This window comes from Aythya fuligula, chromosome Z (assembly GCF_009819795.1).
Source record: "Aythya fuligula isolate bAytFul2 chromosome Z, bAytFul2.pri, whole genome shotgun sequence".
In the NCBI taxonomy this organism is placed as follows: Eukaryota; Metazoa; Chordata; class Aves; order Anseriformes; family Anatidae; genus Aythya; species Aythya fuligula.
The window spans coordinates 68,205,635-68,231,952 of NC_045593.1; the positions used below are offsets into that span (position 1 = coordinate 68,205,635).

The window sequence follows — 26,318 nt, forward strand, 5'->3', positions numbered from 1 at the left end:
GAAGGATCGAGTTCATGAAATTAGTTTGAGGCAAATAAAAAACAGATTTTCTAAGGAAAAATGTGGCATACACAAATGCATTAAATGAGAAAAGCTCATCAGATCTTTGTGTTTTTCAGATGTTCTCAAGACCTTAAATTTTAGCTTTGCCTGACCATAGAGTGGGTCATCGGGTTTAAACTTGAAGTTAAACATTTCAGCTACTTTGCAACTCCTTACTAGGACTGACAGTGGTAAAGCTACAAGTTACACACAATTCCAGATACTTCTGCACCACATAAACAAGAGTATACCTACATAAATTGAGTTTTCCTAAAGCCTGCAACTAAGTGTCAACAGGGACTGAGGTCTTCCTTAAACTCCATGACACAAAGACACACGGACAGAGGTGTAAGAGTATCTTAGTGGGAAAAGAGCATGTGCAGAGGCTGTAGCCAATTACAGGGTTCGTAAATTCATGTGTTTAAGATTTTATTCACAAATTGTGTATATTGCCAGGTGAAACATAAGAATACTGTGAAAATTCCCTGAAAGGGTTCTTAACTATAAGCTGGATAATTGAATCATATAAGATCACAAATGGAGCCAGATAATTAACTGCACTCCGCAGTACAATTGCCAGAGGTGAGCACATACTCCTGGAGTCACACCATCTGGTAGATGGTTTCTAAGTAAAATGTCAAACTACCCACAGTTTACAGGACATGGGTTACTCAGCCTCCCATTTCTACGCTGGTAAGAAAACAAAAGCCTTCTCAGCATCTTGACAATTCTGGACTGCATCTTCAGTTTTTCCTTCTAATTAAATGGATTTAATCAAGGATAATAGATAGATAGATCAGAAGCAGAGTCTAATGCAAGAATTGCTGTGCATGGCAAGTCTGGGATATCTGGCTCTAATGGCTGAACAAAGAAATTTCTAACAGCTTTCTGCAGCAATGTGACAGCCTGGAAGCAAATTATAAATTTCAAGCTCATTTTTCTGAGCTGTTCCACATGCTAAAGATTACACAGCCATTATTGCTACAGCTCCTACAAATATGAAGACTTTTCCTGGTATTCTAAAGCCTTGTCTTAGGGAAGTTTCTGCTTTCTTATCAGCAGAACTATTTATTAGATTTCAATTCTCAGAACAAAATTGGTTTCATACTCTACCTTGCCAAAAGCAGCAATCTCGCTTGTACACAGGAGTTCAGAAGACCATCCAAAGCCTCTAGTTACCTCCTCTGAATTGGAATGAAAATAACTTTTTCTCTTAACGTCATTCGTAAACATTTTTGCATTTGTTCAATGGCCTGTCCTGCTTCCCTTTCTGGCAATAGCTAGAGACTTACAAACCTGCTTGATGTGAACACACAACTCAATTCAGGTATGCACATGTAAGCTTCTCTGTTTTCTGAGGAAGAAAAGGGTGATGTCCCCATCAGAGAAGAAAATGGCTGAGAGGTAGCCAAAGAACATGAGAAACAATTTACAATTATCTAGTGTTTGCATCTCGTCACTGTTCCACCAACATCGCGTCTTTTAATCGCCCTCTTTTTTCCAGACACTACAGACACAAACTACTCCTCTGTTTTGAAAACAAATAAATAAATGAGTCAGCTAAATGCTTGACCCCAAAAGCAGAGGACTGAGAAGGCAAATGAAGGGGTTACATCAACGTGTACATGCTCAATGCTGCCACATCCTTCCTCTGAGCAGAAACATACCAAGAGCATCCGCCAAAACCCACTGTTACACCACTCTGCAAACATGACTCCATTTCAGAATGAAAAAAGGGCTAAACTGAGGGGGAACTGGAAGCATCACCATACTTTCTTAGACATCCTTAGATAATATGGAGTGCAGGTCCTGCCTGCACGCTGTACAGGCTCCACAGAATCGATGTCCTGAAATGATTGATTTATCTAGCTCAACTAGAAGAAAAGCTTTGTTTTCCATCTACTCTGCTTTGCTGTTAGAGATGGGGAAAACATTCACAGCAACAAACTTAGAAAGCTGAGTGGCACACTTTCTGAAGTAAACAGGATTTAAAGCCATCTAAGACTGAGATTCATTCACAACCTTGAATGTGTACAAAGTCTGTTAAAACTAGGAGTGGAAAAATAATAAATTGGGGCCTGTTATTTTAACAATAAAAGAAAATAAAAAATTTATATTTCCAGACTTCCGTATCCTCTGTAGAATGATGAATATGTATTATGATCTCAGTTTCAAATGCATGCTCTATTTTGACTGTAAACAAATGGCTGCAGAAGAAATAATTTAAAATATTTCCACTGTTATTTTCTCCTCTTAAAGCAGCTAGAGATTCAAGGGAAATTAATTAAAATTAAATAAAATTATATTATAACAGTAACAGTTTAATATCATCTACCTCCTTTTAAAAGTATTACATCAGTAGGTTAAATAAACCAGCACTTTTATAACTTTCAAGAATTTCTTTGTATTACATTGACAGGCAAAATCCTACAACAAAATTCTTCAAATACAAGTATAAAGAAGAAACAAAATAATCAGACTAATGAACTTTAAGTAGGAATCCTATACATAGGATTCCTTACTCACTCACTTATTCCATACTCACTTAAAAAAAATCACTCCCTCAAAAAAAGGCCATCATGAAGTCTTTAGCAGTTTAAAACAAAAATCGTATGTGAAATAATGGAGAGAGAGAAAAAAAATATCTTCCACAGGAAAAAAAAAAAAAAATAGAATTAGAGAACTTAATGAAATCTGTAGAATGACTTTAAAAAAATATTGCATAACTATTGAGAGAATTCTGGGCAATAATAGTTAATTTATCCTGATGATTTTCAAGCATAAATGCTGACTGTAGATTATGTACAAAAAATACACAATACTAAATACCTTCTTTGTTAAAGTGTCTTACTGAATCTTGCTAGCAAAGAAGCACAGCAGAAATTCTAAGAACACAGTCTTACTTCTCACATTCCTCTGGTGAGATATTCAGCACAGATGATGTGACATTTCTGAAGCCCACAGACCTTTTCAACAACCTCCACTACAAAAGATTTTTTGTGTATGGCTCCTGTGGTTATGGAGAATTATCCCAGTTGTTTAGAAAGCTCTTTTCAAAATAGCCTAAGGAACTACTGTTATTAACAGTGGGAAAGAATGTGTGAGTGTATGCCTATATGGATAATTATTAAATAAACTACTGGAGGAAACAGAGATATTAAATATACGCAGCACTTACATTATAGGATCGGTCTTTGTTTGCAAATCAGCATTATAACTGGCACACATTATCAGGATTATTAATTTGTACTCCCTCTACTGGCTAACTATAGCCAAAAAATAACACTACTAGGTCTGTAAAAAGTCCCCAAACTGTTGTTGCAACTCATCAACACAACAAACTTGAAAACAAATTGTACTGTTAAAGACAGTATCCACACACAGCTGACCTCAGTACACATCGGTTTGTAAATGGTTATTTCTAAACGTTTCTTTAACTGTCGGAATGGAAGCAAAAGGAGCTTGCAGTTCAAAAAGATGTTTCTTATCATATTAGCTTGTTTAGCGTGTCTACTTCACAGAAATTTCATTTCCCTCAGATTGAGAAATGCAATTAAACATTTTAAATTCTGAATCATTGTAATAAGAGTTGTTAATTGGATTTTTAATTGAAACCGTTTTTTTTTTCTCCCCCATCCTCATACAAAACCCCATCAGCCACCAAGTTGCAAAGCAGCTTAGAACCACAGAACTTGATCTGGGAAGCAGCATTTGGCAGACCACCTGGCCCAAACCCTGTTCTGCAGCAGGGCTAGCTCCACACTTAGGTCAGATCCCTCAGAGCACTCTCTAGTTGACTCCTACACGTCTCCAATACTGGCTGCCCTGCAGCCTCTCCGGGTAACTCATTACAGCGGTTAACCACCTCACAGTGAAAAGCTTTTCACAACGTATGTAAAATACCTGTTAGATCCACAACAAACCTAATTTAAAGTCTGGATTATAAACAAACAGCAAAATTTAACAAACAAGAAGTACTCACCAAAAAATCATGTGATCTGATCGTAATCACTACTAATCACAAGCAGAATATTTCCCAGGCAATGCAAACTTAACTAATAGCTTAAATCACCTGACAAAAAAATACAGAGCACCCAGCTTTTGAATTTTGAAGGTATAATACCTATACTACTCTGCATTTCATATGAAGCTGACAAAATATTCTATGTATATATCTCAAATAGTGGATCCTCTAACTCATTCTAGTTCATGAAGCAGAAGTATCTTTCATATATCCACGTTTTTCTGACTACTTCTTCTAGACAAGTAATTTAAGTAGTAATTTTAAATGTCAGCTTCTGAGAAAAAAAATGATTAAATTGGTCCTTAATTGTAGTGACTTGTAGTAAACATTAATGTATTAGTACAAATTACTTTCAGTTAGTGTAAGTGGAAATAATGGCAAATTTCATTTACCTTGCTCAGTACATTTTTTAATAATAGACTCTAGTTATGTAGATGGACAAGACAAACTTCTATTGTTACATACTGATTAGAAATGTAAACACTTAGCGCTTCCCACAACTACTGACTTCAGAATTGATTCTGAATATTACCTCAAAAGAGCAGAGATAGCAATGTGTGACGAAGAGCACTACTGTCCCCTAGTGAGCAAACCACAAAAGCTCTCCTGTAACAGCGTCTTGCTGTTTGTCTTTCTCGAAAAAAAGTCAGTAGTTCCCTCCACAAATTATTTTGAAAAAAAAAGAAAAAATGACAGACAAAAATAAAATAAAAATAAAAAAGGTTTAGTGACAAATGAAAACAATCACTATGAACACATGCACTAAACTCATGCCAGATTTCTGTGCAAAAGCCACATACGTAAGTCTGGGGAGAAAAGAAAAGAGAAGTACCACATTGTATTTAGGTTTTACAGGTAATTTAATACTTACTCTACAAGAACATCATGATGATGCAAAATATTGCACAAAAACTAATTATCTTTGATCTTTTTGGTCAGTTTACAGGGAAGTATTATCCAATCTCAAACCTAATCTCTTTACTAAGATGTAATAACAATCATTCAGTTAAAAATTATATTAATAATACTACTAATAATATTGAGACGAACCTGAATTTTTAAATTTTAGTGTCTGAAATGTGAGCACATCGGTATGTTTTTCTTGTTTCTAGGCTTGTAACTATTGCAAATTAATTCTTATATGGATATTCAACTATATCCACAAAAATCAAGAGGAAACGATCAAAAAAATACTTCCTGAATTCTGTTTGCAAAAAAAAAATAGGCAAACTTTCTCTGTCACGTGAAAACATCCTGTTTTTCCCATGTTTTCTTATAATTATTTTGTCAATGATTTGAATCTGTATGCAGTGCTGCTCAATGCAGTTTAGCATAAAATATTATCTGGTTTCTATATTTACCTTTCAATAAGATAGATTGCAGTGAACTGCTTAAAAAATATAACTACTGCAGGTGTTCGTGAGGAGCACAAACATAAGCCATGTATTCTTTTATTCTACCACATATTAGAACATCAACTTGTATTAGTAAGTTGCAAATTAAATGCAACACAAAAGCAGAACTGAGTTCTGATTTTTCCCCTCAAACCTTGTATTGACTCCTTCATTGTCTGACAGATATCACAGCAGCAAAGACTCCAGTTTATATTAGCAAGATAAGGTGAACAAACATTTATGTGCTTAACTTAAAACATGCTAACTAACCTAAGACACAGCTTTATGAATCAAAATGATCTTTATTTGTATGTTTTGGCACAGAAGCACCATCACTCAATAAAAACCTTGAATTTAAGGCTTTACCTTAAAATCTCCAAATATTGGCTTTCTGTGTCCTTGCATGCTGTATTCATACAGATGCATCATTAGCACAGAAACGCTGCAAGTGACGAGTAATACCTTATATAACTACAAATGTGATAGAAGGCAGAAAGGAACTTGGCATTATAAGTCTAAGTACCAATCACAAGTTATATGCTAAAAATAAAATATATATATAAAGACATTTTATAGACCCCAAATAGCCGTATTTCCTGGTATTTCTCCATTACATCATAGCCCGGAGTTGATTAACACAGCTGTCAGCTCCACAGTCTACTTAAATTATATACCAATACATCAGTACTTCACAATTCCAATTGATTAGTCATTTAATAACATAGATTTACAAAATATAAATATGAAAAACGCTGGTGAGAGACTAATGATAATCAAGAGTTCCAACTGATGCATCAAATCTTCAAATATAAGGCCATTATCACAATTTATTCCAACTCTGCCAAGCACATTTTTCTTACCTTTGAATCTTCATTGCTAACACCCAGCTCTAGCACAGCTCGAGGAGATTTCAGCTTTGCTTGCATGGATTCAGCCATTTGAAGATTAAGCTGCCATCCAATTGTTTCGAGCTATAAAACACAAATTTAGATTACAATCAGATGGTGTAGATATGTTGGGGAGGTCAACTTTCAGTATCTACAAACGGCCTGTCAGCAAACACAATGCCGTGCTCCACAAGTGTTAACCATTCTTATACAATGCATATACTGCAAATTCTTCTGGACTCCAAGATAAATTTGGCAAGAGTTAGAAGCAAATCCATCAGTTTAAACTGCCTGTGACCATCAAAAATAAAAGTAACTTATACTTGAAACTAATCTGTAAGAGAAAATTAAATATCCAAACTAGGTTGGATTCCCCCTTCTTGCAAAAGTTGATTAAAGTACAGGATTCTATTTTTATTTTATTTATTTTAGGAAATAAATAACCAGTAAATGTTAATCCACCTAAAAATTGTGATTTCTACTGTAATCCAAACACTATCAAGTTATACCTTACAGAAAAACAAAGCACGTAAGAACAGAATTACAAGCCTTTCAAGAAATAACCTACCTAGCCTTCTTGAATAAAGATAAGTAGAAATATATAATCTCACCATCTGGCAAGTTAATCTCCATACAAGTGTTTTTCAGTCTACTCTCCCCACTCTGCTAGTAAATATTGTGGCTCACTGAGTAAAAATGTAAGCTTGCCATGTCTCAGTTAATCTCTTTCCAGTCCAACACTTCAGCTAAAGTCAACAGCATAAAACCACCCCAGAGGCACTGCGGTGGGAACACAACAGAGAAGCCAATGCATGTCCTGTTCTCCTGCAGTGACAGCAATCCCTAGGTGAAAGATGGGACAAGGAGTGTATGGTGGGAGCATCTTTCATGGGAACGGCCCAAAGACAGAACATCCTAAACTTACTGTAACTGTATCATTTATATTGTGCATTGCCTATTCAGCCTTCATTCTGTGGTTACAAAATAATAATAATAATTTAATCAAGGAAAACCATGCTTATAACACGTACAGGCATAGTTAAAACACTGTAAATCTGGTCTAGGTCATTTTGTGGTAGGTGGAGCTTCAGTAACTATACCCAAAGCTTATGAACTAATTAATGACGCTTTAAAAGATAAACTTTATAAATCCTAAAAACAGATTAGTTTTCTAACCCAATTTTCTGTTTTGATTGCTTCTGAACTTCTATTGGTTGATCAAAATACTAAGGCACTCATCCCACTCAAAAGTACAGCTCAATCCAAAAGCATGGTTATATCTGAAGAAGTGCTTATGTCAGTCATTAAAAGCACTGACAAACACACAAGGACCATGAGCTAGCCAGTATCTGTAATTTTCCTAAATACACCAGGAAATTATGCTAATGGCACAGATGGAAAACCTTTTTCTCACCACAAACTTCAATGAAGTAAATAAAGAAATAAACTCTGGTCCTCTCAGGAACAACAAGACCTCAGCATCTTGCCTTACTCTAAGTTTTAGTATCAAGTGGAAGGAAAAATTCAGTTCAGGAACCCTATCAATATTGATAACGGTTAACAGAGAAGGACACAAATGAACTATGGGAGCAGTCCAAACCAGGCAACAGAAAAAAATACTAGCTATTTTGATAAAACCACCTGCATCCATCAAACCACTACGGCCAAACATGGAGAGAGTGAGCGAGCTCTGGAATGTGATAGCTCGTCACTGAAGTTCAAGCCTAGCACTCCGCTATTTAGAAAGGACTTTCTATCACTTACTTAAACACTTTATTATAGTAATACAGAAACCAAGGCTTAGAGAGGCAAGCAGCTTATCCAGGATTATAAAACATTGCCACTAGAGACAAGGACAATATCTGAGGAAGACTGATTTTTAGGACTTTTTTAAAGCTGTTAAACAGTGTACTGTATGTAGCATGAAAAACACGCCATCAGTAGTAAGGAAATTCAGATTTATGTCTTCTATTTCACTTTTAATACACATCTATCAAGGAATATTGTAGAAGGCTCAGAAGAAACACAAGATATGTGGCAGCATTGTGGTAGGAGTTCATAGCTGTACAGCAGCAATAGCTCTTTTTGCATTATTGCTTTACCTTAAAATTACTTTTTGTGTGTGTTCCATGTGTCTTTTCTGTTCTAAATATAGTTGTATGAGAATGACTTTTGATTAATGGATAGCATGCCGCCTAAGGTTTCAAAATAGTCTGCCTATTTATGTTCTTGAAAGAAAAACAGAACATGTATTTGGCTGTGGTCATGTTTACACAGACGTTCAACATTCTGAAATATCAATTAACCTTTTGAGAGTGGTGACATGTTGCTGCATGGTATTTGTGTCAAGGCACAGCCTTTGGAAGACATGAAGTGGTAAATATTTTAGGGCCAAGTTCTTCAAAAGATTAAAGGACTGTAAATTATTTTCAGTTCTAACATGATACTTGCTACAGAAAATAAAACATTGGAAGAGACTATATAGTGCCAGAACCTTTGATAACATTGGCACTTACATTATGTGAGAAGCATTTATTGGAAGGGAGGTACTTCTCCAGAACTAGCATGAAAATAAAGCTACGGCTCTCATTACTGTAGTCCTTTAGCTTCTTTCTACGTTTTCTTATCAGTAGTTTGGATATATTTAAGCTACCTTGCCACTGCAACAATAATCACTGTTGAAAATGTACTGTTTAGCTCTGTAAGTTTTCATTGACACTTACTTAAGCTTAGAGTTATGTTTAGAAAACAAAAAACAGGTGCAGGCTGGAAAACAAGGAAAGAAAAAAAATGTCTATAGTTAATAAAACCAATAATAAACACATACGAAAGCCCTTCATATCTGCTCTGTGAATCCTACTGCAAATGACTCAGAGCAACAAAAACACGAGGATGCTTCCATTTCCATTTTGTTCTGCCTGGGCTTCTGAACTTACACACAACTCTGTTCCTTCCAGTGCCCAGGGGCCACAAAAAAAGATGTTACACTGCTAAACAAACCGTGCCCTCCCTACAAACATATTGATTCTCTGTGGCCATCTATACCTGCCCTGGAGGCAGATTCATACCAGCAAGCCATCAGTTCTCGTAATGTAAGAGGATCTGATCTTTTCAGAGCTTCCCTGACGCGAACTGTAATCACGATCTCCAACCAAAAGATAATTTTGCAAAGCCAAGAAAAACATCAACAGGATCCACCATTTCCCTCAACACTTTATGTCTTCACATACTATTATTTCTCTCCCACATATTTTCACCACATTCCTCCACTTTCACTTTTGACTGCCCACATACTTTACCGCAAATTAAAATGAAAACAAGGAGAAATTCAAGTAATCAGATAAGTATTACACGTTTATACACTGGTTATAAAAAATGAAGATACTTTTCCTTTCTCAATGATTAATAGATGTATTATTTATTATTATTTATCGTACACTACTTAATGAGAAAACAAGTAAGTGTTCTTTGGCAAAAGAATTTAGGCTAAGAATATCAAGGACAAAACATCTTAACTATGCACGAGCCAGTCTATCAGAGTTAATGGCTTTGAGAGTAAGGGCAGGCTGGATGTCCAGAAGAGGCATGCTGTAGGGCTGCAATTTCAGGACTGAGAACACAACCAAAGTGACTGAGAAACAAACTCACATTGAAATTTAAAAAATAAATAAATAAATAAATAAATAAATAAGTATAGAACTTAATTTGAGAAAAGAAACTAGGTGGAAGAATTGAGGGGAAAAAAAAAAGGGAGAACTTAAAGTGGAAATAGAAATTCAGAGAATGCATAAGCACCTAAAACATCTTTTCCAATACTTTCCATTTTAGCTGTTCTAAACTTCTGGAGCAGGGCCTAGTATTTTTAAGGGTGGAGAGGGAAAAGATATTTTAAGGCTCAGTAGATACTGCAGCAGAGAAAAGTATGGATATTTTTCAATTTGAGGCTTTTGAAGTGTATCAACATCACATTCCCTGCACCCACAAGGACTTTGTTTTAATTTTAAATGGGAAACTGGAAACAGGAAATGACTTATTTCTAGAAGGTAAAGCTATCAGAAGGTCATCCAATATCGTAACAGATCATTGCAGGAACTACACAAAATCAGTAGGACTGCCATCAAAACTCACTGATGTGGCAACAGCCAGCTTACTTCTCAGCACAGTGCGAACAGGATGTCATAATGCCATGCAAACCACGATTTTTTCTTCATGCGTAATCCATGATTTGGCATCTGTTTGTCTCACAGAAAGTGTTGTAGGCATTGACTTTAGAGAAAACAGCAGCAACAATGAGTAAACAAAACACTGAATCTGCAAGACTTACAGCCTGGAAACACTGCTTGGACACATAAAACCAACGGGATCACAGCTTTTAAAATGGCCAGACATTCAGATTGTTACACGCTACAACTAAGTTTAACATATCATGAAGACCTAGTTATATGATTCACATTCTTGCACTCCATTCACTTGGCTGTATTTGCTGCTTTCAGAACACCTTGGTGTCCCTTCACAGAATATGTACTTTATTTCTGCATAACAGTGAAACATACATCCATAGTTTTCAGTTACTGTTAGACTAAAAGCAATATATTCAGAACACACACGATTCAGAACGTACAGCTAAATAAAATTTATCAGCATTATACATTAAACATGATCTAACACGCAACTGTAGATAAACTTTCTACAGGAAATATTACGTTTCTTAATGTTTCTGGCATATCTATTATTAGAATTTCAAATAAACAAGTGAGTGCATGCATTTCTAAAGGGAGAGACAGAAATGCTTATTAGCATTTAGCAAAGAGCAATAAAGACATCTCAAAATTATGAGTTACATCTGAATAGTTTTTTTAAAAAGTGAGAAAAACAGAATTCCAAATTTAACATTTGTTAACAAGTCATTTGCACAGGGAATGTGGAAATAATTCTGAATTTGTAGCACTGTTCTGTAATTTTATGTTTATGGAGCTCATGAAAGCTCAGCACAGGAAAGGAACAAAGCATAAACAAACCAGTATATGCAATTTTGGGAGTCTGCTACTTGCATTTTTCAGAACTGCCAAAGGGTTCCTCTCATTATATTTTGCAATGCTTGAAAACCAAAAAAAGTAATACAATTGTTCAATAATTTTGTTGGTATTTGAAGGATCCCTATTTAATGTTGTTTTCCACTGCTATATGAGAGGAAGTTTTTCACTGCCAGTTGGTTTTGGTTTAGATTTTGTTTTTCTAAAAAAAATGCAACAAAAATACCCAACAACATATGCCTTTATAGACAGCAAAAGGTTTTCATTAGGCTGAAGTTGCTAAGGGCTTGCAGACGCTTTTCAACATGAGTGATATGGCTTGATGAGAATTTTAAAGCAAACTGGGCTTGCAGCCCACAGTCAGAATTAAGAACCAGTAAGAGCACCCTTTAAAATAACTAGATCACAGAGTTGTGATGGAGAAGAAAGTGTACTAACGTAATTACAGTATGACACTAAATCTTACTCATCCAGTTCATAAAGCACTAATCAGTTCAGTTGAATTGGCCTCTAGTGACACAATTACTAATTCAAGCACAACTCAAAATAAATCTTAACACTCCTTCCAAAAATTCAAGTCTTGGCAAAGATCTGAGTACTTCTAATAGTACTACTTCTTCCGCGGTATTAGTGGTGCTGAAGGACTTGATTAGTAAGGACATTCCTGCTCTTGGTTACAGAGTAACATCCTATGGCACAGAATAATGCTTTAGATTTCCATAGCTGATAACTAACATTCAAGCCTCTTTACATTGAGTCAACCCTCAGGAAGCCCTTTCAAGGTAGTTTACATGCATCTGTAATTACTTTCCCTCAGAGACAGGCTGATTAATTTGAGGTCAGGATGAAGGAGTGTAATTGACTTCATCTGAGTTACTTCTTTTTCTTTTTAAACATGTAATAGGAACAGAAAGCCAAAAAGAACTTATTATTGACTCATTCTCTAGGGGTATCACAGAAAATACTAGTCTTCTGTGGAAAACACAGAGGCCCAAACTACTTCAGAAAAAGTGGGAAGGCTGTAGAAATTAGTTTCATGCTCCACTGGTATGTAGACCCACCCAATTCATTTTCAAATACTGTAATCCTTATTTTGAGAAGCATTTCAGTTCAAATAGTTGTGAAAACTCAAATATTACTGAACAGGAGATTATGTCTTTTATATCTCTAAGAAAAAGGTCTACATACTCATTTTTATACAGCTTTTTCCACATGAAAACAAAATAATACACAATGCAACATCATTATTTTTCAGTTACACTCTTCTCATCTATTTCTACCAATGTACATCTATAAAAGTATTATATCAGTTTACTTACAAGTTCATTACATCGATAATGGAATGTTCACTTAGCTTAAAAGCTATTTAAATAAAGTCCAAAATAAATATTGATAATTTAACATTCTAAATTCTAAGCTTCTATTATTGTAGTAGTTAAGTAACTAATGCTATAGGAGAGAACACAATAGAACAAATTGATTTATACATCAGAAATGAGCAACTTGGAAAGGAAAACCCGCCAGTAAGAGATACTTTTAAAAGTAGATGTAGGGTAACTACAGAAATAAGATTCAAGAAACAGCATCTAATCATATCAATGTGAGCAAAAACAATTAGACATTTTAAAGCGGTGCCTGGCAAATTCAGAATGTGCAGTATATGATATGCACTCAACTATGAACTCCTTCAAAGGTTCTTTTCTTAAATGTAGTAAAAGAATGTTAGTGCAGAGGAGATACCAGAAGGACAAAACCAAGGTGTGCTTTAATGGCTTTTCATGCAAGTTAATGGCTTTTCACTTAAGTTTCATAAAGTTTCTGACTGTCATCTTCTACCACGTTTCAAAAGGCAATAAAAAATTAATGGTATACTGTATTTATAAATTCATCACCCTACTGGATGAACAACTGCTGATGAGAATTTGACGATTAAGACTTTACCATATTAAAAACAGAAAAATAAACGAAGATTTTATTTTAAAAGGAAAAGAAATTGTTGAGTGTGTAAAATGAACTGGACTCTTCATCCAAGATTGGCCCTCTCCTAGGTGGTTACTGGTGTTAATTTCTTCTGATTTCCTTTTTTTTTTTTCCCCTGAAAGGATCAAGTCTCGTTTCTCTTCAGCAATCCTCATGTAGCACATATGCCAGAAAAAGTGACAGTCTTCAGAATTCTGAGTTCAATATCCAAAAAAACCCTCCCTCACTTCTTTAATCTTTGAATTTTAAAAAGTAAAAGATACACACCAAAATGTACCAGTAAACTTCAAAAGAAAAGAAACGAAAGAAATAATACGACATGAAATCAGTACAAGTCTAGTGCTAAGCAGCAACAACTTCAAAAGACTTTTCCCTAATTTAGGTTACTGGAGGTTTTCATCTTTACCTGTATTTTACCTGGTAAGTACCTAGCTTAAAAGCAAACAGAATGCAAACATGACAAACATTAGAAACAGCTTCCAAATTCATAGTATTTAGAGATTCACTTTGTGGAAAAGATAAATGTATTGTTGTACTCTGTCTGGCGCTATCTGAGAACTTGTGAACACAGATAGGCAATAAAGAAGTACACCAGTCTATGAGCACCTATATGGAAAAAGATAGCTGACTGGCTCGTTTACCTAGTGGAAGAACACAGCAAGATCCAGTGGTGGAAAGATGAAGTCAGGCAGATTTTAGAGATATGATACATATTCTTATTAGCCACAAAAAGTATGCTAGTAATTACCTGTCATTTCAAGCCTGGAAACCAGAATCAACCTCCCATTTCAAAAGCTCTTTTGCATATTAAAGAAAAAAATTACAGTTTGTATTACACAAGAAGCTAAATGAAATTTGCATAGCACACAATTCTAACCTTAAAAGAGCTATTTTGCCTGTAAAAACAGAAATGTTTCAGTAAACATTCTCAAAACGTACATTGTAAACTTTACTGTTTACACTTACTTGGTAGAGAATGGAAGGGATATGAAGGATAGGAAGATACTCACTAAAAATCCTCAAGAAGCAGTACCTAAAAACTGTAAACTATTAAAAATATTGTTTGAGTGGAATATAAATAATAAAATACAAATATCCATATTTTATTATGAATAATAAAAGCAACTCTGTTGTGCTGTAGCTGGCTATTGAAATGAATCTCAGTAGGCATTGAATTGTGTCTTTACTGCATCTTTCATCATTTGTGTTTCTTTGCCATTGTCTGTAACGGCATTGTATCATGCAGGTTGGCTCAAAATTCATTGTGACAATGCCCATAGGGACAACACTCTCTTGTGACCTTTGTCACTGTAAGAATAATTAGTGAAACAAGAATTAAACAGAACCTGAAAGACATTTTCTTTCTGCTTAAGCCATTTTCCTCCTTATTTTGCAGGTCTTCCAAAATCAAAAAGTATTTTTCCCCAAAACACAGCACACAGCCCCAATTCTCCTATTCTTTGTTGTAACAACCTTAGGATGCATGTGTTTCAGAGAAATACTTCTATAGACTTGCCAGCATTTAAGCAGAGGGAATTTAGTATATTCACACTACAAATACACCCCTTAGCAAGACCAGTTTCTGAGAATACTGCTTTCAGAATTTTTCCCATATGGTTTCAAACAGTAAGTCAAGCTACAGAACTGACAGCTCTGTCAAGAGTTTTAGGAATGTAATTTCACTAGTTGCATTCCCACACATCATTATATTAAGTAATGCTGTCTGAATACTATAAAAAACTTCTCCTGCTTGGCAACATAGGACTATATTTTTTATTATGCATATTTTAAAGATACCATGAACACTTTCCCAAAACAACAAGCCTATGAGGAATTTAGGTCGACTTACCTTTTAAATCAGATAGATTTACACAGTAACAAGAAAAAAAAAAATATACAGAACATAAGTGATTTTGGGGCTTTATTGGGTTTGTTGTTGGTGGTGTTTTTTTTGCTGTTATTGTTATTTGGTTGGGGGGGTTGTTTTGTTTTGTTTTTTTGGAGAAAAGGAAAATGAATCAATGGAAAATTGCCATGAGAATTCAGAGTTAACTAAAAAGCTAGCTCTTCTTCACAGAGAGGAAAAAATACATTTTAACCTGATCCATGTGTCCTGATTTCTGAACCGATACATTACCAAAGATTTAAAAAACAGATCAGACTTGCATCAGATTTATCACTTACTCTCATTCTAAGGGCCAAATTAAGAATGCCTTCAAACAAAAAAACTGACAGAAAAAACATCATTCTAGCTGATTGGGATTGCATTACCCAGCAGAAATAACACGATAAAGGGACTACGGTATGAGTAAACATTCAAAGAACCAGTTAACACAACAGGAGAATATACATAATTAATAACCCTGGACAGCTGAAGATTGACTATAGTTCAGTGAATAAAAATGAAAAGACCAAGTGAGAAAATAAATACTATTAAACAGTACAGCTTTAGTTTAACTCTACAGTTTGAATTCATCTCTCAGGACAACAAAGCAGTCCACACCAAAAGATTCAAACACCTATGTTCAAAAAATAACATTTTTTCTACCAATCAGAAGCAGTGTTCAGTATGTCATAGAAAAGACTGGTATTCTTCATCTAAGCAGTATTCTGGTAAATAATCGTTCTGTTGTACTAACAAATTCAGTTTGGCTTGTCATCTTAATGAAGCTATCAGCCAGTAGACTATCACATATGTCTATTGCACAGAACTCTCAGACCCAGAAATCAGAAGACTACTACACCTTGCAGGCAATTTTGGCTTAAGAGAAACACTATAAGCACATAGATACAAGTGAAATATCTGTAAGAAGTTACTTCCCCAAACAGCTAGTGGTCTGAAGTCCAAAGCTAAGCACTGCTGCAAGCTAAATGATGCAAGCCTACTCTCCCAGAAGAGTGGTGAGCAAAACTAATTCTTAGTATTATGAATTAATAATACTGGACAGTGAGCTACCCACTAATTTTGGCCATAAATCACTCAATCCACAGCTATTCCTTCAGCTTATCTGAAAGTTCCAAGTGATTGAAGTATAAAGCATACCTCCAAAACTGATAACCATTTTATGTTGCCTAAAAGTAGAAATGAATGGTTTGTGTCTGGACCAACTTGTGTACAACATATATACACATGTATTCTAAATTCAAACTTAATATGTAGTCCTGCACATCACCTATACAGGTGAGTAAAAGTCCCTCCCAAATATGCAGTGACAACCAGAAAGCCTATTTTTATTAGTATGAAAGAAAAACATATATTATAAAACCACTACATAAACCAATAATATTTTATGTAAGCTCATATAATATTGTATTCATATTAGTTTCTTTCAAAATACAGCAGAAATGTCAGAGACATATCAGAAAGGATTACAAGTAGACTTCCACAGAATGACAGAGTAAGAAATCAAATGATGTAGATTTATAGAAAAACAACAAAAAAGCACTATTCTTTACTACTTCTCATAATAAAAAAGCAATACCAATTAATTCAATAGCTACCAGGCATAATGTTTTTTTTTTTTTAAATGAATACATATCACTTTAGCAAAATTGCACTCAAGTGGTAAAAAAATCAGAAATCCTGCCAGTACACAATCTGAAACCTCTGTGTTTATTAAGCAGGATATTTCACAAGTGGTAAGCAATCAGTGTTAGGGATGTAAGAGGGCTTCTAAGTCACGAAGTGAGACATAATTTTCCATCAAATAGGTTAACTTCAGTATTCTACTGCTACACTTCCAGCTGAGGTGCCAAAGGCAGGAGACACAATGAACAGATTTTCTCATTCCATACAGTAGCTCCTAAATTCCTAGAATCTGAATCAACAATAGAACTACAGGGCACAAGATTTGACCAAAAAAGCGTCATTGTGAATTCAGCTTCATCCATAAACAGCGTGAATAAACGTGAGTCTGAAAACCAAAGAAATTAAAAAAAGAAATTCAAGATTCCTGTAAAAAGCAAACAATGCTATCTTAAAGAAGGAAGAATCAGGGAACTATGGGCCAGGAAGCTACATCTCAATCCCTGGGAAAGTGATGGAACAGCTAATCCTGGAAGCCATTACCAGGTGCATAAAGAACAAAAAGGGTGACCTGAAGTAGCCAGCATGGGTCCACAATGGGGAAGTCATGCCTGAGCAACCTGATAAGACTTTATGGTGAAACAACTGGCTTGGTAGACAAGGTAAAAGCAGTTACATTGTTTACTTTGACTTCAGAAAGGCTTTCAACAACGTCTCCCCTAACGCTTTAGCAGAGAAGTTGATGAAGTACAGGCTGGATGAGGAGACAGTAAAACAGACCAAAACATCCCTGAACGGCCAGGCTTTGAGGGTGGTTATCAGTAACGTGATGTCTAGCTGGAGGTCAGTAACTAATGGTGTACCTAAGGGATCAATACCAGATCCAGTCCCACTTTAACTTCTTTCATAATGATCTGGCTGATGGGGAGGGGAGGAACATATCTGCAGCAAGTCAGCAGATGACAAAAAAATGGGAGGAATGGTTGAGATGCCAGAGGGTCGGGCTGCCATCCAGAGGGATCTGAACAGGCTGGAGAGATGAGCTGGCAGAAGCCTCTTGACATTCAACAAGGGGAAGTAACAAGTCTTGTACCTGGGAAGGAACAACCCCAGACACCAGTACAGGCTGGGGGCGGGAGGGGGGCAAACAGCTACAAAGCTGCTTGGCAGAAAATGGCTTGTGGGTCCTAGTGGTCACCACGCTGAGCATGAGCCTTCAACACACCCTTCCTGCAAAGAGGGCCAGTGGTGTCCTAAGCCTGCATCAGGCAAAGCATTGCCAGCAGGTGAACGGACATGATCGTTCTCCTCTCTCTACTCAGCACTGGTGAATGCACACCCAGGAGTGCCGGTTCCAGTTCTGGGCTCCCCAGCACATAAGAGACATGGACACACTGGAGAGAATCGAGCAAAGGGCCATGAAGATGATGAAGGGACTGGAGCACCTCTCCTGTGAGGAAAGGCTAAGAGACGGAATTGTTCAGCCTGGAGAAGAGAAGGCTTAGGGAGATCTTATCAATGTATATATGAAGACCTGAAATGGGGGGTGCAAATATCCTCCTCCCTGCAAGAGCAAGGCTCTTTTCAGTGATGCCCAGTGCCCAGACAAGAATCAATGGGCACAAACCAAAACACGAGAAGTTCCCTTGACCATCAGGATACACTTTTTTTTTTTTACTGTGAGGGTGCCTAAGCCCAGACTGGCACAAGTTGCCCAGAGAGGCTGTGGAGTCTCCCTCCTCCGGATCTTCAAAAGTCACCTAGGCACGGTCCTGGGCACAGTCCTGGGCAGCTTGCTCTGCGTAGCCTTGCCTGAGGACCAGATGGCCTCCAGAGGTCCCTGCCAGCTTCAACTATCTTGCAATTATGTTGCTGGCAAGTATGAGGAGAGAACTGTCACTTCCTTTTGCCATATATACATATTCCTTCTGTGGGAGAAGTGAGCAAACTGGGAATTTGCACACAGCCACATAAACAAGTTTGTAAAGTACTTATATATGGAGGGCACATTTATGGGACCAGGTCTTTTAAACAATGTTTTAACCATATATACATTCCAGAGAGTATTAATAATTAGATACACCTCTTTAAAGAAGCTAACATAATCTCTAAATCAGTCTAAAAATCTAAATTGTAAAACCAATCTAAAAAACAATCAGTCCCTAAGTGTTTTCCAGTATTTCAACTTTTTTTTTTTAAAGTAATTCAAGAGATACTGATGAAAATTTATAGAGTTTGCTAATACAATATATCTTAAGACAATACTTAGCCCACTATTTCTCAATGTGCACCAATATAGCAAATATGTGCTAATATACAACTACTTACAGAATACAGAGGGTAATAAATGAAAGCCTTGTGCAGCCATCTACTACACTCATAGTCTTATGAATCACCTTGTAGTGTCTTATAAGGAGATCACTAGTTCCTCTTCCATTATCCCTAAATATTTTCTCCTACATGCCTTGTTAGCAGAAAAAAAAATAAAAAATACCGTGCTTTAGCAATTAGTTCTGTGCATTTAATCCTTTGGCTATGGAAATGCTCTCTTGAACATCACAGTCTCACTACACTGAAGTCTACAGAATAAAGACTTTACAGGTTTTTCAAAACATACTGAGAAAGTATGTTCAAGCAGTTCAATTAAACTATACCTTAAGGCATACATTCATACTTGAGCTGATATTCAACCTGCAATCCAGGCTAGTTATGTAAATAACGTTAGAAGAAAAAGCGAATGACACTGTATTTTTATAGTTGCTTTTGTGCAAGCATAATTACAAATGACAGTTTAAAACTACGTTCTATGGGATGTAAAGCACTAGCAAAGTGTTATTCCATTACATGAGATGGTGGTGAAGGCACAAAGAGTCTCCAAAGCCATAAAACACACCAGAAGTATTCAATGTTGCAGGCCTCACACAAAACTGCAGATGCAAACACAGAAATGTCATCCCCGAAGGAAGTCACAGAAGGACCACAGGTGTGAAGGGTACAAGTTCTAGCATAGCTAGAATTCCAAATAAATGATGACCAAAGTTGCTTGCACTAGATTCTCATTTGTTGAAAACCAAGCAGCAAAATAGAGATCACTGCATAGTTTGTCTCACGAAAATTCTTGTGCAGTACTTTCAGAATTACCTCCCATTCAGAGCACACGTTATATTCTGAGAAGTAAACCTTACAAACTTATAATTTCACTTTGTTTTCAGATTGCTCACTTCTCTCAAATGGAAAGTCATACTTACCTATATAATCAGCGTACCTCTGACCATTTAAACTCTGAAACTTGTATGCTTGGCATTGTAAATATTATTAAAAAAAAAAAAACAAAAAAAAAACAGAAGCCAAAAATATTATGTGCAACTCTTCTTTTTTGGTGTGTGTGTTATCAGCCATTTTCTTGGTTAGTTAGTAGATTTTTCTTATGTGCAGAACTCTACAAGTTGTGTGTCTAAAATTACACAGTTTTCCAAATGATCAAGTTTAAGTACTTGGAAAAAAATCAACTGCAATGCAATCGTGTATATCTTTAGACTTTGTCACTGACATGTCTTCCCAAAATGTGCATTTTACACCCAAAAGTTTAAAAGCTGCTGCTACAAACTATGTTCTGATTTTGTCAGTGTACTATGTATTCCTTATCTATCAAATTTATTTCCTATGTACTTTTCACTAAACAAATCATAGAGTAACAAACTCAATTTTATACTAGCAAGATACATAGCAACAATAAAAGCAAAGCAAGATCAATTAAGTTCAACAGTTTTGTGGAACTATTTGATCCTGACACTGATAGTTTTGTATACACATCTCGTAATGCAGCTGAAGGCTTATTAAGAATCACAGTATGTTATACCTGCTCACAGATGTGATCATTTACACCTAAAGATCCAATGAAACTTCACTACCCTGACCACATTTAACCACTACCTAATAAGCACCCTTCTTGTTTTGTTTTTCAGCACCTTGACTTGTCATCAATTTTGTATTTTAGACTTCTTGCTTTAAAACACAGCTATATAGCTTTACTCTCTTAAATTAAAAAAAAAAATTACCTTCTGAGGGGTCAAAACCCTCTGCCTGAACTTTTCGATTGTATCTTGACCTGCAGCTGCCCATGCACTGGCAAACGCTTCAGCTTTGTCTTGATCCAGGTGAATACTTTGCAGCTGTTGTTGCAGCGAAGCAGGCTTCAGATTGTGATAAACTGCCTGTTTGAATGAAAAATAACTGCTATTGTTGAAGTATTGTTCTAAATATTGTGCCAGCAAAATTCTACCACAGATGGCCATCATATCCACCCAAGATTTTAATTAGCAACTCTACTGTGGGACTGCAAACACCCTGTTCATATTAACCCTTTCACTGAGCAGAGCGTAACTATCCCAATTATATCTCAAAGTGCAGTATTACAAATGAGTCTCCTCAAGACAGACAAACTATGAAAAATGTATATGTAGACTAGTTCTCAGTATACCTCTATATTTCTCCACTGTAAATATGGTAAAGCTGCCATCACTGAAAAAAAAAAAAAAAAGAAAAAAAAAAGAAAAGGCTTTAAGGTCAACTGTGACCAGGAAAAAAAGACAGCTTTTCCCAATTACACCCACATGAGCATTGATTTTAGTGACAAACATTCTATATCATAGACAGGCCTCCACTTTAAAAACAGGACTCCATCAGCCTCCCAATCTCCTCTATTCCTTCCCTTCCCCCCTCAAAAAAAAAAAAAAAAAATCAACACATACAGCAAAAACCATGCAGCAGCTTTATTTCTGTGGGTCCATATAGATGGAAAGGCTATTAAAAAATGTATGCTTTGACAGAACAAGCAGCTATTCTAAAAAAAATTAAAAAAAACCAGTTGGAACATAGAGTCCTCATGCAACATGTATCACACCTGAGAATCTTCTTTGGACTGATCAGTACTTTTTTTTTTAAATGCAAAAAAACAGTAAGTCCTGGAACATGTAACTACTCTTTCTATTCACCCGCAGTAATTATACTAAAGCAGACAAATTAAATTAAGAACAGAGAATAATACAAGTAAACTCCTGTCTGGCTGAGATGAAATTTCGAAATTCCAGTCTGGATGTGACCAGTGTTTCTTTTAACTTCTCATGTATTCACTGTCTGTTTGTTCTCTTTTTAATATCGTGGAATATGTTAACCAAGCTAACTCATATGTTAAATTGACACGTGCAGGAAAGGACGATTCACATCTCATGACATACCTGATTGCCATCAGTATGCACGCCAAACACAGACTGCACTCACTGTACTTGCATGGGATTGTATCAACAACACTGCGGCTGTCTTGACCTCTAAGATAAAGTTACCTATTTAAAATGTCGTATCTTGGCAACCCACCTGAGTGGTAAACCACAGCAGAAACAGAGAACCTCCTCTGTGTAACAGTCCCCTAGCTGTACATCATGCGGTCACCTACTCATACAGACACTAGAACTACAGCTCTTTTACTGCTCACCTAAAAATAAGAGGAAAGACTACACCTTATTACCAGTATTTCCCTCACAGCCATACAGAGGTGGTTTCCATCGCCTTTATTTACTTTATTTAGAAACTCATCCCACAAATGCAATGAGTCCAATTCAGATCAGCAAAGTGTGCAAAGTAAAGCTGTAAAATCATGCCCACAAGACATGCATAATTTACTACAGATACATGTTTTCACAAATTACTTTTTAGCTGCACATCTATATTTTAAATTCACAATCTGATAAAAAATATATATTTAAAAATTCACAATGATAAAAATGATGTACCTGCTCCAAAATGAATGATATAGTTTCAAGAACTAGATGAAGATCCTGCTTTTCCAACGAAAAAGCTATTTGAAGTTTTTCTTCTTCCTCTTCACTGAAGCTACTTTCAGCCTGAAGCACAAAAATAGTTACTGCTGACATTCCATTTGGCTGCCATAAACATATTTGCCCAAAGAAAAGCTTTCTCCCCATTTTTATAAACATAGTATTTGTCCTGTTTTTCTAAATGGATAAAGTAAAGCCCTTCTCCGGCAGAAAAAGACAACGTAATACAATGTTTCATCTCAATGAATATGAGATTTACACGATATTGTGGGCTTTTATCACAATCAATTAAAAAACACCACAAAAAAATGCTTTCTACTTAAACTTGAGAACTACTAAGGAAATGCGTATCTTTTGACTACATCAGATTGTCTCCAATAAACTTTTACAAGTAAAAAGAAGAAAAGTACGAAGTGCACTATTCCAAAGAAAACTGAAGGCAAAGCAGTTTTGTAGTTACTTATGCAGGCTTCTTCCACTCCAGATTCTCCTTTTGAAAAATGCCTACGCTGTTATAGAGAAAATGAAGCCCTAATGTAAGCTGTTTTGAAAGTCAGATTTCAGTACAATCTATAGCACACCATATTACTGAAGATTACTAAGAACGTGCTGTACTTTTAAATACAGCAGTTATGTTTATTATACTACAGTAAATTAAAGAGTAATTTAAATGCAGATATTGTCATCTTTTCAAATGTAATTACTAATAGTTGATGCTACAAACATCAAAACACCATATTTAGGCCACTTAATAAGCCAAAACTGCAAAGCTCCACAAAAAAAGCAATTGAGCTGTCAGAATAAACAAAATGAGGCAATTACAGAAAAAAACTTCAGTGATTAGAGTTTGTAGCAAGAATATCAAAATGGAAATGTTATTTCAATCATTAGAAACCATACTGCAATATCAGCAACACGCAAGCTAGTAATTTTGGTAGGGAGAAATCAGGAATCGCAGCAAATAACCCAAATAGCCCTTACAGCCTCGGAGCTATGACTTGTAGTAAGGTTTTATTTTCTGTCAGCGCTACTTCTAACCTGTGATGTTTTAGTGTTTATGTGCACGTAAAGCAGATCGTGTTTGCTTTCTTATTTCTTTCTAAACAAAAAAAAAAAAAAGGGAATATGCAAGATGTGACACTGAAATATATATATATTTATTTATAAATATATATATGTATATATTTATATGTACATATAAACAAATACATATATTTATACGTACATATATATAGGTGTACATATATATATGTATATAAACATGTATATATGTGTTTATATATATGTATATATATATACACATATATATACATACATTCTTCCATGTATGTATATATATATATATGGAAGAAACCCTCAACAAAATCATTTCTGTTTTAACACTTTGCTTGTTGTTTCCCCCTGCAACATGTTGTGCCAAAACCAGATTCAAACTCCGCTCGACTTTTTGACCGTGGGGCGAAACGGACTCCTGACGTGCCTTCTGCCACGCCGCTGAAAGAAGTGAACGAAACCAGAAAAAAAAAAAAAAAAAAAAAAAAAAAAAAAAAAAAAAAACCTGGCAGGAAAAGGTGACAAAAGTGCCCGTTTACGGCTTCTTTCCGACCTCACCCCTCCCCAGGCTCTGGCCCACGGCCACAGCACGGCCCGGGGGGGGGGCGGGGGGGAGGATGGAGGGGGGGGCGCCCACCGGAGCGGCCCCTCCTGCGGGCACAGCCCCAGCCCCAGCCCCGGCCCCGGCCCCGGCCCCGTCCATGGGGCCCCCGCCCGCCCGCCCCGACCTTCAGGTGCAGCTTCTGCAGCAGGCGGGACAGCAGCCGCGGGAAGCGGCCCGGGTCCACGGCGTTCAGCAGCGACACGGCCCGGCGGATGCTGCGGGGAAGGAGAGGAGGAGGTGAGAGGAGGAGGAGGAGGAGGGGGTGGGGGGGGAGGTCGGGGGGGTCCCGCCCCGGTGCCGGGCAGCCGCTACCTGTCGGTCTCCGGCACAACGGGCGCCGCCATGGCTGCCGCTGCCGCCCCGCCCCGCAACGGCGGCGCGGTGGGGCCAAGCGCCGCCCGGGGCGGTGCCGTGGCGGGGCTCCGCCGTGGGGGAAATGGCGGGAGGCGGGGTGGGGGCGAGGGGCGGGCGGGAGGTGAGGCGGCGGGGCGCGAAGGGGGGAGGAGGTGGTGGCAGGCGGGATGTGGAGATAATGGGGGAGTTGTGAGAAATGTGTTGCAGATGGGCCCGCTGCAACCCTGGGTCTGTGAAGTGAGGGGGTTTTAGTGGTAGATGATGGAGTTGTAGGATCGTTAATGTTGGAGAAGCCCTCTGAGATCATCTGGTCCAACCATCGCCCTGCTACCAGTGTCACCCACTAAACCATGTCCCCAGGCACCACATCCAGCCTCTCCTTGAACACCCCCAGGGATGGTGACTCCACCACCTCCCTGGGCAGCCTGTCCCAACGCCTGACAGCTCTTTCTGAGCAGAACTGCCTCCTCATTGCCAACCTGACCCTCCCCTGGCACAACTCAAGGCCATTCCCTCTGGTCCTGTCACTAGTAACCTGCGAGAAGAGGCCGACCCCCAGTTCCCCACACCTTCCTCTCAGGTAGCTGTAGTGAGCAGTAAGGTCACCCCTGAGCCTCCTCTTCTCCAGACCAAACAACCCCAGTGCCCTTAGCCTAGACACGCTCCAGGGCCTCGATGTCCTTCTTGTACTGAGGGGCCCAAACCTGCACACAGCACTCAAGGTACAGCCTCACCAGGGCAGAGTACAGGGGGACGATCTCCTCCCTGCTCCTGCTGGCTGCACTATTCCTGACACAAGCCAGGATGCTGTTGGCCTCCTTGGCCACCTGGGCACACAGCTGGCTCATGTTCAGGTGAGCATCGACCAGCACCCCCAGATCCTTTTCCTCTGCACAGCTTTCCAGCCACTCTGCCCCAAGCCTGCAGCACTGCATGGGGTTGTTGTGGTCAAAGTGCAGGACCCAGCACTTGGCCATGTTGAACCTCATCCCACTGGCCTCTGCCCATCGACCCAACCTGTCCAGGTCCCTCTGCAGGGCCTTCCCACCCTCCAGCAGAAGGTCAGCTGAGATTTCAGCCATGGCCTGTGCAGATGGAGGCCTCCTTAAACCATCGTCAGCATGAGAGGAGCAGCAGCCTTGGCTGTACCCAACTGGAGCTTTGCAGTGAGAGCTCCTGGCTGAGGCCTGGTGTCCTAACTCTTACCAGAAGGTGGACTTGCAGTATCTTACTAAAGGCAGCAACATTTGTCATGCTATTGTTCTGGGCTGAAATGTAATTATGGTCAACTATTTCATCTGTTTTTCTTTATAGAGCACTGAAAAGGCACTATTCTTGTGATAATTTTTTTTGGCTGGAAAATAAAAATGAGTATTTCATTCCATGCTGAATAACGTAAGTTCGTGTTCTAGGAAGTCTCCCCGGAGAGCAGGATTTTATGAACATTGTTCAGTCAAAATGAGCAAGGGAGACTGCAAGTCTAGACAATTGCTTACTTATTTTAAAAAAGTTCTAGCTGATGCAGGTATGGTATGTGCTACTTGGGTTTGCTGCCAGTTCTCTGCTTTTATAAATGTATATATAAGT

The 26,318-nt window shown here is 37.6% G+C and overlaps 1 protein-coding gene across 2 annotated transcripts in view; it reads right to left on the bottom strand.

Moving 5' to 3' along the window:
- Positions 1-24,744, bottom strand: part of COMMD10 (COMM domain containing 10) — a 104,280-nt gene extending 79,536 nt beyond the window's left edge. For both annotated transcript variants that reach the window (XM_032205873.1, XM_032205874.1), the window contains exons 1-5: positions 24,690-24,744; positions 24,502-24,592; positions 22,676-22,786; positions 20,945-21,100; positions 6,321-6,431 (exon numbers count right to left, since the gene is read on the bottom strand). In XM_032205873.1, the coding sequence (XP_032061764.1) occupies positions 6,321-6,431; positions 20,945-21,100; positions 22,676-22,786; positions 24,502-24,592; positions 24,690-24,721 (501 nt within the window). In that variant the 5' untranslated portion in view covers positions 24,722-24,744. The remainder of the gene's footprint in view (positions 1-6,320; positions 6,432-20,944; positions 21,101-22,675; positions 22,787-24,501; positions 24,593-24,689) is intronic.
- Positions 24,745-26,318: the final 1,574 nt, after the last annotated feature.